Consider the following 14,194-nt stretch of genomic DNA (forward strand, 5'->3'; position numbering starts at 1 on the left):
AGGCCTAATTACCATCAGAGTAGACTATAGAAATAAATATTCTGCCATCAGTAGGCTATACTATTGTTGTGCTGCTTGGCTACTGTCAATAAAACCCACTTCGTCCTCAAATAGATGCTGTCGAATAGTGAAATGTATTATTTCATAGTGGCAAGAATTGTTGTAATGACATCAAAATATATTCGGGAAATTCCTTCTCCTCATCACAGTCTCAAAAATATAAAGGTGAAACATTTGTAACTACTCAACATTCTTTACAACCCGAATTATAAACATCTTAGACCCAAAGAAAGGCACGGGCGCCCTTGTCTATGCTGTGCATTGTAATTATTGGTGATGAACCAGGCTCCAATTATTCTAGTACATCAATTAATCAATCAATCAAAGTAATTCAGTGGAGACGGGGTGAATTTGTACACACTGACCTTTTCCTGCTTCTATTTCTGTAGCCTCTCCTCAAAATCCAATTGGTCTTCTTCTTCTATCTTTACACCAGTAGTGTTGCTAATCAAAGCACTCCCTCACAAGAATACTTCTTGAAAGAGAGCCTGTGAGGTTGACAGTGATGTGCCTTGCCAACATTTCATATGGCGGCTTCGCATCCTGCCTTATATGGCAGAGAAAAAGAGGAGGGGTACATAGAGACACGTAGTGACAACTGATTTTGCATCGTAGCAATAATAGGCTATGTGTGATACCAGTTTGTAAGTGCCTAGGTGCACAAGTAACACAGTGCCACTGTCAAGATTGATGCCCGTTTGTGATGGCACTGTTTGTTGGATTGACAACAACTAAGAACAAAAAACGTGCCACAAGGATAGGGGGACATTGACAATCCTTCGAAATGTAGCTATTTGTATTCCAATCATTAATTTCATTGCCTTTCGTCCCTTGACACCAGGGTGTAAGCATTATTATTTTGTGTGTAGACCGTAGTGGAAACCATTTGCCACTAGGTGACGCACTTTCCTATGTTTTCACCATCTAACTAGCTATGTAAAAGAAATGTGTTTTAAATAGTACAACAACACTTTAATCTATATTGCCTATTGCTGCATCAGGCATAACAAAGTTATGTGACAGATAGAGATACATATATTTTCGCTGTACTTGAATTTGTTTTTAAAAGAGCAATGCAACCACAGAGCTTTATGCAGCTAGCTATTAGGTGAAAGTATCGCGATAGACGGTCCAGTGGCTCGCAGACGAGACCTATGGGCCGGTCAGACACTCTGCTCACAGCGCGAGGCAGGAGCCGAAGCAGCAGCAGCACCCAAAGCATCTGGAAGGAAGCGGAAATAAACGTCGCTGGCTAGTTCGAGTTTAAGCAAAAACAGACGGATTTTGTACATTTACCTCCACTAACAAAACTATAAAGTGTGGATTCTAAACAATAAGGACATTTGATCAAGCAAGAAGCTTACATTTCACAGGTTAACTGGCGGGTGAGTTTTTAAGAATACTAAGCCAAGGCTAGCCAGCCAGCAACAGTACCCGTTAGCATACGAAAGTATTTTCTTCGTTTTTTGCTTTGGTTAGCTATAGTACTGTAGCTAGCTAATAGGCCTACCTGCTTTCCATGCAGTCTTTCCTAGAAACGACGAATTCACATGCATAACTGCACACAAACATTTTAACCTGGATATTAAACAAATAACTGTTAGCTAAATAGGTTGGTGTCTTTTACTTGTTTGTTGTTACTAGTAGCTAGGTAAATAGCCGGCTAGCTTTTTCGTTTTGGTTAGTTGCTAGCTAACGTTAGCTTCCGCTTTCACATGTCTATCGTTTGAACTGTCTCATAGCTCTAATTCAAAACAGCTGTAAACGGTGTTTCACAGTACAACCAACATAAGTGAATTTAGCGCAAATGTAGTAGAATTGGCTATATCACTGGCCCTAATGTGGGTACCTAACGTTAGTTAACTGACTTTCCTACAAGTGGAAGCTGTGTCACAGATAGAAACAAACTGATAACGAGAGTTGCCAGAAAGCCTCCCAATAACGTTAATGGTCAAATAATAACCTATAAAGATGTTGTTCACCAACTAGATAGTTAGTCACTTAATATAACGTACTTCGCATAGTTGGTAAGTAAGCCTGGGTAACTAGTAGTGACCTACGTAGCGGAAAGTATCGAATTGATGCAGAAATTGTATATTCCAGTGCGGGTTTTGATTGTTGTGTGTGTGTGTGTGTAACAAGCAGGCTAAGAAATGTTTAGTAAACAGCGAATCTGATTGGAGGGCTAGTAAACCACTTCGCATGAGGAATGTTGCACTACAACAGACTTTAGCGCTCCCCCATTCCTTAACCCAACAATGGCCTGTCAATTGTCAAATCTTGGCCAACCACTAGTGTGGATTTAATGCTGACATTGGTACAGTTCGTTTTGCATTGCCAGGTGCTCCAGGTGGGTTGAGATTTCACTTAGGACCAATGGAATGGTCTAAAATTAATATCCTCCGTCCACCCGGGGCACCTGCCATGCAAAACGAGCTCCACCCATCTCAATTTCAGTCCCATCATCATACAGTGGTCGACCAACACAACACCCAGACGTAAACAGAGATGCTAGATATTAATTTGTGGCATGTTTCTCCCGTTTTTGCAGATACCTTCTGTGAGCTTTATGTGAGGATCCATCCCTAAAGGAACGGGTCATAGACGGGAGGAGCGACTCGGAGCAAGCAACCGATCACGGAATTCTTGAACAGTTATTTTTTTTATACTGAAGTTACTGGTCTCCACACATCAACGACAGGGAATAAAACAGCATTTACCCTCACAAGTACCATAAACCCACGGTTATACACAGTTATTCAACAATCCGTACCATGGAGGCCGTTGCCAAATACGATTTCAAAGCCACTGCTGACGACGAGTTAAGTTTTAAACGTGGGGAAGTTCTAAAGGTAGGATGAGTGCATTTTTTGTCTTCAAATTATTTAATTGCAAGGCTTGGTAACTGCTAGTTATCTGCTTTAAAGGATTGTATAATTCACCTGATCGAAGGTTGTTAATCTACTTATATTTTTAGTGGCACATCAAATTGGTATTCTGTGATCATATGCCCCTCCACTGTCAAGAAAAAATACATTTGAATTACACAAACATGTTTTTCTATTGCAAACCAGCTACAATAAAATGTTTATCATGGAAAATATCAAAGACCTTCTCGCCCCACGTCTAGTAAATAACAGCAACACAACAGTTTATTTGTTGCCTTCTGCAATGTTCCTCTTTGCACTTTCTTTCCTCAGCCCTTTCTTCACACACAGTATAATATCGGTATCTTAAGCTACACCTTATTCAATGAATAAGACAACATCACAGTACGCTCAATACAAGCTTTAGGCCTAGTAGAGTGATAGGGCTCCACACTGGGAACACAAGGCCTTTGCGGATGGGTTTATTTCACGGTATTGAAATGCCAATCCTTCAACTTCTCTAATCTGACACAACCTGGGGCCAATGTATCACTTCAGACAGCCATCCTACTCAAAGCCTCACTTTCATGCTCCCTGAAAAGAGCTCAGTCCATTTTCAGAGCTTGATCATCATGGGACTGCAAGATATTAGGAGAAAAAAATTATATACAAGAGCTCTGGGATTTAAATGTAATCATCATAATCCCTCTGAATGTCAATGGGTTTTAGGTAAAGAGGGGGTAAATTTACCGCCTAAGCACACCAGCCATCATATGTTTTATCTGATTTACGTTTCAAACGATTGTGTGTGTGTGGCAAATGGAGCTAAACCTCTCTCTTGCTAGCAACTACATGTTTGTAAGATTCTGTACACTTTAAATCCTTTGAACTACTCCGTACACCCCATGCACTACTACTCCGTATGCCTCATGCACTATTTTTGTATTAACGTCATGGATGAACGTCAACAGATGTTTTCTCTGGGACACTTGATGAACATAACACACCAGTGCAAACCGTCCCTGTTCTTACACCATAATAGCGGTGAGTGTTGACAGGCAACAGGTACCCACCCGCCTCTCATGCAGTTGGAGAGGACACTGCTGTTGAAACAGTATCAGTAGTCTTCTCCCACTTATTTTAAAAACCCACCCAGTCTCTTCAACATTAGTCACATTCAGAAACAACAAAGAGTTATACCTACAAGCACTTAAATTAACCTACAATGCAGTTCAATAAATAGTTGATAAAATATTTACTGAATAAACTAAAGGGAAAAAGTGAAATGAAAAGTATCCCAATAAGATAACTATGAGGCTATATACAAGGGGTGCCGGTGGTGTCAATGTAAATTGTCTGGGTGGCCATTTGATTAATTGTTCAGCAGTCTTATGGCTTGAGGGTAGAAGCTGTTAAGGAGCCTTTTGGACCTAAACTTGATGTTCCGGTACCTCTTGCCGTGCGGTAGCAGAGAGTACAGTCTATGACTTGGGTGACTGGAGTATTTGACTTTTTTTTATGCCTTCCTCTGACATGCCTATTATTTAGGGCCTGAATGGCAGGGGGCTTGGCCCCAGTGATGTACTGAGCCATATGCAGTACCCTCTGTAGCTTTAGGACAGGTCCAACGCTGGGGTTACAAGGAGTAGGCTAGCCAGAGATATACTCCCGTCCCTCCTAGCCTCCAATGCCAGCGTTGTGCTGGGCCCCTGTGATCGGACACCCCCCTCGCCCAAGCGCCCAGCAGCACCGAGCTCTGCATAAATATTAATCAGACAGCGAGGGTGAGGCGGCGAGCAGCTTGATGGCAGAACGCAAAGCCTGCAGCACAGCGATACTCTAAAATTCCTGTAGGAGTTGCGTAAGCCACAGGCTAGACCGCCATGTGCCCACATGGCCTCGGCACCATCATCGACAGATCAGAGAAAGACCCGTGGAATACTGGTGTGAGCGAAGTAACATAATTAATTTTTATTATCTAAAAACCATGTACTTGAAAGGTTCTCCCCCCGTACGGTTTAATTTCAGCACTCATCTAAGTGCTAACTTTGTAATAAGTAGGTCCTGCCATATGAGAACAAGTCTCATTATATCTGTTGTAGAAATGTTTAAATGGCCTTGTCCATTCTGCCTCCCTTCATCCAGCCCTTCGTATGTGTCAGTAAGATCTTGAGGAGTTCTCTCATGTCTCTTGAATATTGCTACTTATAAATATGAAAAGGATTGTATGCAGACTAGGTGCAGTCAACTTTTCTTTTTAGTCTGGGAATATATGAATTCATTTTGGCCTGTTTTTTTTGTTGTCTTCGTACGTGGTTCGCTATGGGGTTTTGAAGAGGCCTTATCTCACCAGGGGGCTCTGGGGGAGAGAGGGCATAGAAAGTAGAGCTACTTATTAGAGGGTTCTTGCATATCAGAAGAAGAAAAAAGTGATCTAATTTTTCACAACCAGAATCGTTAGTGTTACTCTGAAAGAAGTTAACTTCTAGAAGTAGACAGCACGCTACCCAGAGTGAAATGTTTGTTGATTGGGCGATTCAGACAGTCTGCTTTTAACCCGTCCAAATCCATTTTTAGCACTTGATCACATCAGATCCTCAACACGGAGAAGGACATTGTCAGCCTGTCTACCTTGCAGAGGCATGAGTTTGAATGTGAAAGGAGTATGCACTACCAGAGCATGGGGAGGTCTAGGGTCCATTGTCCTAGAGAATCTCTTTAAGTGCATTTGGCTAGCCCCTCCTCCTGCTCTGTCCCTGGAACCTTGCATGTCATAATCCTTTCTCTGTGCTGCTTCTGTTCTGTTCTGTTGGCTGACATGTTTTGGCTTCAATTTCTAGGAATCACCAGGGGGTCCTCAGTAGAATGATTGGTGCATCTCACTTACGGGTGAATCCCATTTGAATTCAGTCACTTTGACAGCATCCCTTTTTATTTAAACAACATTTTCCATGTTTGGCCATTTTGCACACCCCACCATGAGACATCCATATCTTCATTACTGGAAAAGATAAGCAGTTGAGTTTGATATCATTTAAAATCTCCAGGGGTGCCGTACTACTGACTGACCCTGTAAAACAACACATTTCACTACACCTGTCCAACCCTATAAACAGGGTTGTCAAACTATTTTACAATAAATAAATAAAATAATACTAAATATAAATGCAACAATTTTTAGGATTTTACTGAGTCACAGTTCCTAAGGAAACCACTCAATTGAAATCAATTAATTAGGCCCTAATCTATGGATTTCACATGACTGGGAATACAGATATGCATCAGTTGGACACCTTTAAAAAAGATCGGTGTAGGGCCTCCCGGGTGGCGCAGTGGTCTGCATCGCAGTACCACCAGAGACTCTGGGTTCGCGCCCAGGCTCTGTTGCAGCCGGCCGCGACCGGGAGGTCTGTGGGGCGACACACAATTGGCCTAGCGTCGTCCTGGTTAGGGAGGGTTTGGCTGGTAGGGATATCCTTGTCTCGTCGCGCACCAGCGACTCCTGTGGCGGGCCGGGCGCTAACCAAGGTCGCCAGGTGCACAGTGTTTGCACGCTGTGTTAAGAAGCAGTGTGGCTTGGTTGGGTTGTGTTTCGGGGGACGCATGACTTTCAACCTTCGTCTCTCCCGAGCCCGTACGGGAGTTGTAGCGATGAGACATTACTAACAATTGGATACCACGAAATTGGGGAGAAAAGGGTCAAAATAAAAAAATGGTGTGGATCAGACCACCATTTCCCTGGTACACCATTGCAATTAATATTTTAACTTCTACCAAAAAGATGGCCGTTCTACCAAAAATGGGTTTTTAGATCATTGACATTTTGGTTTTATCAAGTTTTTTGGGCGTTCGTGTATTGGTGAGGTATACCTTTCATTGACTGCAATGCAAATTACATTGCAGAGTTACTACATGTGTAATGCACATACGATAATGCCTAAAATTGTGTTTTCAGTTTTTGCCATCCGCCTAAACCTTGAAGGCAGCTTGGAGCAACCATTATTTGCTAAGACGGGTTTTTCTTCAGACCAATTGTTCCCCTGAGGTAAGGTAATCATCAAAGAGTAGTGAGCATAGCCGGATTATTACACTTAAAAAGATTAATCATAGACTATAAACCAACAGTTTGAAATCCAGGGGTTGTGTTCTGCCTTTTGGCAAGCTGCCGTTCGTTGTGACCGTTAGAGGTTGACCGCTTTCTATTTGAGGAGTGTGGGATTTGTCCTTTTTAGGTTTGGCTTGCTCCCAAACTAGCAGGTCTGAGAGTCACTAGTTGCAAGGTAGATTTGGTCACATTTTAAATGGCCTGCTACATGGCTAGTGCTCAAGATGGGCCTTTTTTTGTCTGCCTTATGTTTCAAACAGCAATGTGATCATTTCTGTGTACAGAACAATCACTTCAGATAAAGTCTACTTATTGTATGACTGGTTCTACGGCACAGAAAGGAAATTAACACATAAATAGTCCTCGCGTGAATCTTAACCTCAACACCCCCAAATAGCCTGCTGCTTCCATTCAGTCTGGACATTTTGATATGTGATAAAGCATCAGTCAGTTTATCATATCAGACAAAGCTGTCAGTGTGATATTTTAAAAATGGGAAAGGAAACTAGGTAGCTCAGCCATTCTGTTTCCAAGTCTGTGCAGTTTTATGCAAATTGTCAGGTTCACATACTGTAGAGTAGACTGAGTAGTCTTGTGATTGATGATTAATTAATCTATTCGAAGGTATTTATCATGATAATGTGTAACTTTCACCTCTTTAAAGCTTAGTATCTGTTTCTTCTGTCTACTGAATTATTAAACCCAGTTTAGTTTGCATGCAAGGTATTGCATTCAAAAATCCATCCAAGATTGAGTATCAGTGTCTGCGGAATGCTTTCCTCAACATCTATCTCCAGTACTGCCTGCTAGTGCCTAGCCTAAGCATCTCTGCTTTTGAGACAAGGGGTCTCTCTCACGAGTGGATGGCCTGTGTTGAGGCTTTGTTATTCAAAGCCCCCAAAGTCGCCTTAAGTGCACCAGCATGGAGAGATCTGGTGTTTGTATTCTATTTTCTATCCCCCCTCCACCACACAGGAGCATCTGTTGAGCCCTTGTGTTTCACACAACGTATCGTCTCTGTGTCACCTCTCTCTCGGTGTGTCACTGTTAGTCTCTGGGTGGCTGAAGCCTAGACTGTAAGAGTCTCTGTCCTCTGAACAAGATTGTGAGTTGGCCCTCTCAAACCATAAGCTGTGCTGTGATGTCAGTGCCTACAGTCTGGTGGTGTAGCTGATGAAAGAAATGCTTGTACATGTCAGTGATTGATAAACTGTATGTCAATCACAGGATATCAACTGAAGGCTTCTTAAAGTCAAAATAGGATTATTTAATCCAAACAGTTGCGAAGATGTTTAGCGACTAGCTGGTGCTACACAGCAATTTATTTCACCCTCATTTCCGCCTGCTTTTAGAAAAGACCCTTTACATAACTAGTTATCTAAAGCTCGACCATTGATGGGATGAAAGGGGTGGAATTGGAACGTAACATGCATTAATCGCCTCATGCTGCTGTGTAAGCCTTTTGTTGTGTTTCATAAACATGACAATGTCTTTTTTTCAGAAATATAAATCATTCTATAATCCAGATTCAAAAGATCGACTATGTGAAATCAAGATATCTTTAAACCTCTTTCCCTCGGTATTCAGTCAGTAGGTTCTGTGTGTGAATATGACAGCAGTCACTTTGGAATAAAAGTTTGCGTTACTGATTTCTCTCGCTAGAATGCAATGTCTGGTTGAATATTTAAGGTTCACTAGAGCTGCTAATAGAGCTGGAGTAGAGCTGCTAATGATTTTTACATGTTTTCTGAAGGCCGTTATTGTCTAATTACGTGGTGCTCTTGGGAGTTTTTTCCATTGCTCGAAAAGAGGGAAGTAAGACTTAAACTGGTTCTATTTCCACAAGAGCTGACAAAACGTCGGTGTTTTTACCATGATTGAGCTGTGGGAAAGTTTGGTGAAATTAGTCTGTGCATGCATTTTGTGTGTGAATGTATATGTAGCCTGTTTGTGTTCTCTTTTACATTACCCTTTCAATGTGTTTCATGTGTTTTCTGAGAGAGATTGTAAGAACACTGCTGATCTGAAATGACTTTTACATTTTTTTCCTTAATTATCCAAACCCTAACCCTTAACATAATTTGAACAAATTCTGAAATGAAATATCGGTTTGCAGGTCAGAAGTGTCCGCATAGCCTTTTCAGTGTTTTCTGTGAGAGTGAGTGGTCATAGCCACTCATGTGGCCTGCCTTTGATTCTGCCCACAGTGGGGACGTGTGCAGTGTATGGTCCTGTTGTTTTCACATTGTGTTGAGCATTCAGGTTGCACTGTTCCTCGGCCTCTACCACTGACTCACACAGCTGATTGACCTGCCAGGGCTCCTCTAATTTGCAGCCTTGAGTCACACACAAATGTATCCCTCTTATTTGTTACACACACAGACTAAGCGGGCAATCACATTCTGACAGCAACAACGGCTGAAATGTTCCTACAAAAAAGGCATTTTTTTCTACCCTTTTCTTTCCTGCTCTGTTTAGCTTACCTAGAGTTTTCTCAGGTGCATGATGGTAGTGTTGGCGCTGAATTATACTGTCCATATTAGGCTAACTGTAATTGAAGAACATGTACCTCATATAGACATCTTTGTGTATGTGTGGTGTTGCACATTGTTTTTGTTCAGCTTATCAATAAATGGCGTACACAACAGAGCTGTACTCCTACCTTCCTGTTTTTATTAAACATACATTTTAAAGCTGTTAGATATTTCTGCGTTTCTGTAGAGTTTCTTTACATATCAACCTAAATAGTGAAGTGTTAATAGAATAATCTTAGCACACACTAAAATGTACGTAGCTAATATGAAAAATATCTGGTTGATTTTTTCCTCACATTGTGCTGATTGACTTAGTTTCACAGTGTGTCATGTGAGTTTGCATCAGCGTTAAAAAGGGGAAGGAACTCATTTTAGTTTTGGGGGGTTTCAAAAAAATTATCTTTTGGGTTAGGCTCACTGCCTCTGACAATAGAACCCTATTCTTTATGCTCTTGGCTAGTTCTCCTTTGAGAAGCATGAATGCAGCCAGTGCTTTTTCAGATCTATTTGTACAGCAAAAGACAGCCCTCTATTTGAGAATCAGAGTGCCATTATAATGCTGCCAATGCCATATTGTAGAAGCAGTGAGCTGTAAATCTCCTTTTTTATCTGCCCTAGATGTTTTTCCTATGGGCACCTCAAGTCAGTCATGCCATATGGCAGGGCAGCCAATACCTCATTGCTCTTCTATCACAACGGAAGCTAAGGCTACATGAGCCATGATGCCAGATGCGTCCAGTCAGTGTATGCCATGTGAAATAAAAATGTTACTGATTTTTAAAGTCATTTTATTGTTTTAGGCTATGCTTACTGTACATTTATTCACCCATCTCAAATCATCCACCATTACAAAAAAAACCTGAGGGGAATAGCCTAGTAGTGTTTAGGTTTGTGACTTGAGTAACTTCTTGTATCGTGTATTACATAGGAGCCTCATTTATAAAAGTTGCGTAATTTTCTGACAAGTCTGCGTGTGTACAAAAAATTGAGATTGATCAACTTGGCGCATGCCATACATTTTAAATTTTTTACCCCTTTTCTCCCCAATTTCGTGGTATCCAATTGTCTCATCGCTGTAACTCCCACACAGACTCGGGAGAGGCGAAGGTCGAGAGCCGCACGTCCTCCGAAACACAACACAACCCAACCAAGCCGCACTGCTTCTTGACACAATGCCCACTTAACCCGGAAGCCCGTCACACCAATGTGTCGGTAGAAACACCGTACACCTGGCGACCACGTCAGTGTGCGCTGCGCCTGGCCCGCCACAGGAGTCGAAGTGCGTGATGGGACAAGGATATCCCTGCCGGCCAAACCCTCCCCTAACCCGGACGACCCTGGGCCAATGGTCTCCCGGTTGCGACAGAGCCTGGACTCAAACCCAGAATCTCTAGTGACACAGCAACACTGTGATGCAGCGCCTTAGACCACTGAGCCACTCGGGAGTCCCTGCGCATGCCATACATACTCATGTTTCACTTACAAACCAGACCTGGACCGTGAACGAGCAATAAAACTCTGCCCGGAAAATGCCCTCTATTCACCTTTTATGGTGACAATAACACCCTCTATTGACCTTTTATGGTGACAATAATGCACTTTATTTGCTGTATAATTTGGCACTATTTTGAATTAGGCCACGGCAGTTTTGTAAAAGAAGCAGCAATTGCGTATTTGATCACATTTCTGTAGATGTGTGGGCAGAATGTTCTGATATTTTGCAGTGACTTTTTTTTCTTCAAACAACATGCATCCTGCTTGTCAGCATATTTTTCAACATTGGTTGCATATTGGAATCAATTTAAATGTAGGCTACAGCCCACACTTCTATATAAACAAAGAATTGTTAAATATTTTGTTAATCAATAAATTGTTTCCATGTCCTGCCTCGGTATAGGCTTTGAGATTAAATAGGTTTATGATGTCACGCTCCTATCGTACAGCAATAATCAAATATTTTACCTAAGCTACCGGTCTATTTACTGTGTTGGCAGAATGTTAATGTATGCTGTATTTAGAAAAGGACTGCGACGACAGTTTCTGAAAGAGACTATAATGGCAAATTGTTGTTCATCTGTTCAATTAGTCTGTAGGCTATAAACTGCGCTGCCTATGGGATCACGTACAGCAGAACTTGAAATGCATGGCTTATCTATTCACTTATGCTTAATTGAACGAGTGATGTGCATGGTAGTTTGTTGTATTCAGGAATATGAACCTATCACGGCCAGAAAAGGTGAGAAATGTATTCTGTTATGAGTCCTATGTTGAATTATTTTAGATTACAAAAATAAAACGCTAGAGCTGTGTTCGAATACTCATACTAACTGCACTAACCATACTATTTGTGACTTTAAATTGAGTATGTAGTTTGCTTATAGGTCATAGTATGTATATAGTTAGTATGCCAAAAGTTCCCGGACTAAATTCACCAAAATACGAAGTATACGAGCAGTGGACACTATTTCCGTGCTTTTTGGGCCCATAATGCGATTCTTCAGAAAATGGGCGTGCTAGCCAGTTAGCTTTGGTGCTTGACTGCCGTTGTGAGGTCAGAACGCCCGGCTCAACCCTACTCCTCAGCCAGAGCATCCAGTGTGCGCTCTAAATGCTCTGAGAACAATACGCTCTACAAATGGACAATCTGACAACGCTCTGGATTTACGAACGCCCAGAGCGCACTCTGGCACTTGAGATTGAATTTACGAACACACCCGAAATCATAAAATGTTTAGCTAGTCATTTGTTATGCTAACAAGCTAGCAAGAGGTTGCATAGCAACAGCAGCAACTTCCGGTAGACGGGCGATGCGCTAGTAGGCTCAACTGAAAGGATACCGTTTGTTTACAGTATACTAAAATGAACTAATAGTGTGTATATACTCATTATGTATACAGTATGTGTATTTGAACACAGCCTAGATTTTCTCTCTTCTCACTAACGGCAAATGTTTTTTTGAAGTAAGTGTGTCATCCTATATCCCATTTGCACAAAATACTTACTTGTCTGCTTGCAATACAATACCTCAACAACTATGCATGGTCCGAAGTTTGCATGGAGGAAAGGACATTCTCACGTCAAGTTCAGTTTTTATAAACTGGTGCACGCAAGCTTTTGGGGTATATAAAATAAGTTTATAAAATACATATTTCTCAGTCCCATTTTACACAACAATTTCTGAGAGATATTGCATCCTATCTTTAGACCTAAGGACTGGGAAAGTGGCTGGATGTTACCTTTTCTTATTGCTTTGTATCCAATCACGTCTCAGGTTATCAAGACAACCTGATGTCTTGTCATGCAGCCCTGATATGAGCTCTAGTAAATGGCGGTGCTCCCATAAAGCAACTATAACTGACGACCAGGAGAAGGCCACAGAGGAGAGTTTGCCCGGTAGTCTTCAGCAGCATTCACTCACATTCATTTCCTTCTTAAATAAATAAAGATGAAAAGTTTGACTGGCTGGCAAATTTAGCTCCTATAACAGATCTTTGAAACCTGCCCCTCAGAGCATAATCTAAGGCCCTTCTCTGCCTCTCTTCCCCCCTCTACTCTTCTTCTGCTGCTGAACTAGAGGCTGGTGTTAAGCTAACACTCTCCCATTTGGCACTGTGAATGGTAAAGGATGGCCTTAATTGGTCTATATTAGAGCTGAGCGATATGGACAAAAATCTATATCATGATAAATTTCCTGAATTCATGCGATAACGATAAATTGAAGTTAATAACATTTAATGTGCACCTTTTTTTTGAATTATCCTTTAAACTACTACTACTACTAGTTTGATGGTTTTACCTATCAATTGTCCCATCAACAACCCCCCATATTGGCAAACATTTAATTTTAAACTTTACATTTCTCTAGTGTAGGCTACTTATCGTAATGAACAATGTCAGCAAAATGCCTGTGATGGGTATGGTCGGTGTCGATAATTTTCAAGTTTATCGTCCCAGCTCCAGTCTATATCTACCTTTTAATCTTTCACTGTGCAAACTGATTAGAACTGTGCTGTTTTAGGAGTATGTGCCACAGTAAAGTGGGACAGTCCCTCCTACTTCAGAGTGCTGGGAACCTTGGAATGCAGATTGAGCTTGTGCACTGGCACATGCGTGTGTGTGCAGTGCAGCTCTCACCACAGCTTAGCTCACTTCCTGTTTGGAGCCTCTTTCACCCCCAGCAGCTTCCTGTCTCCTCGGCACAGTCGATCACGACACCCCACACCTACAGTGCTGCATTGGATTACAAAGTGCAAAACGGCATGTAAGAATACACCAGCCTGTGGGTCTCTTACTCATCACCAAAGAGTAGCTGGATTAGCTTTACTGAACAACAGAAATACAAACACAACATTTAAAGTGTTGGTCCCATGTTTCATGAGCTCAAATACAATATCCCTGAAATGTTCCATAAGCACACATTTATTTCTCTCACATTTTGTTCACACATTTGTTTACATCCCTGTTAGTGAGCATTTCTCTTTTGCCCAAGATCATCCATCCACTGGACAGGTGTGGCATATCAAGAAACTGATTAAACAGCAGGATCATTACACAGGTGCACTTTGTGCTGAGGACAAACGGCCACTTAAACAATGTGCAGTTTTGTCATACAACACAATGCTTCTGAG

The 14,194-nt window shown here is 41.6% G+C and overlaps 1 protein-coding gene across 1 annotated transcript in view; it reads left to right on the top strand.

The window, feature by feature from the left end:
* Positions 1 to 1,193: 1,193 nt before the first annotated feature.
* Positions 1,194 to 14,194, top strand: part of LOC139364923 (growth factor receptor-bound protein 2-like) — a 39,236-nt gene continuing 26,235 nt past the window's right edge. Inside the window, exons 1-2 of the mRNA XM_071102151.1 lie at positions 1,194 to 1,445; positions 2,612 to 2,912. Of these exons, the coding sequence (XP_070958252.1) occupies positions 2,835 to 2,912 (78 nt within the window). The 5' untranslated portion in view covers positions 1,194 to 1,445; positions 2,612 to 2,834. The remainder of the gene's footprint in view (positions 1,446 to 2,611; positions 2,913 to 14,194) is intronic.

Source organism: Oncorhynchus clarkii, chromosome 13 (genome assembly GCF_045791955.1).
Source record: "Oncorhynchus clarkii lewisi isolate Uvic-CL-2024 chromosome 13, UVic_Ocla_1.0, whole genome shotgun sequence".
In the NCBI taxonomy this organism is placed as follows: Eukaryota; Metazoa; Chordata; class Actinopteri; order Salmoniformes; family Salmonidae; genus Oncorhynchus; species Oncorhynchus clarkii.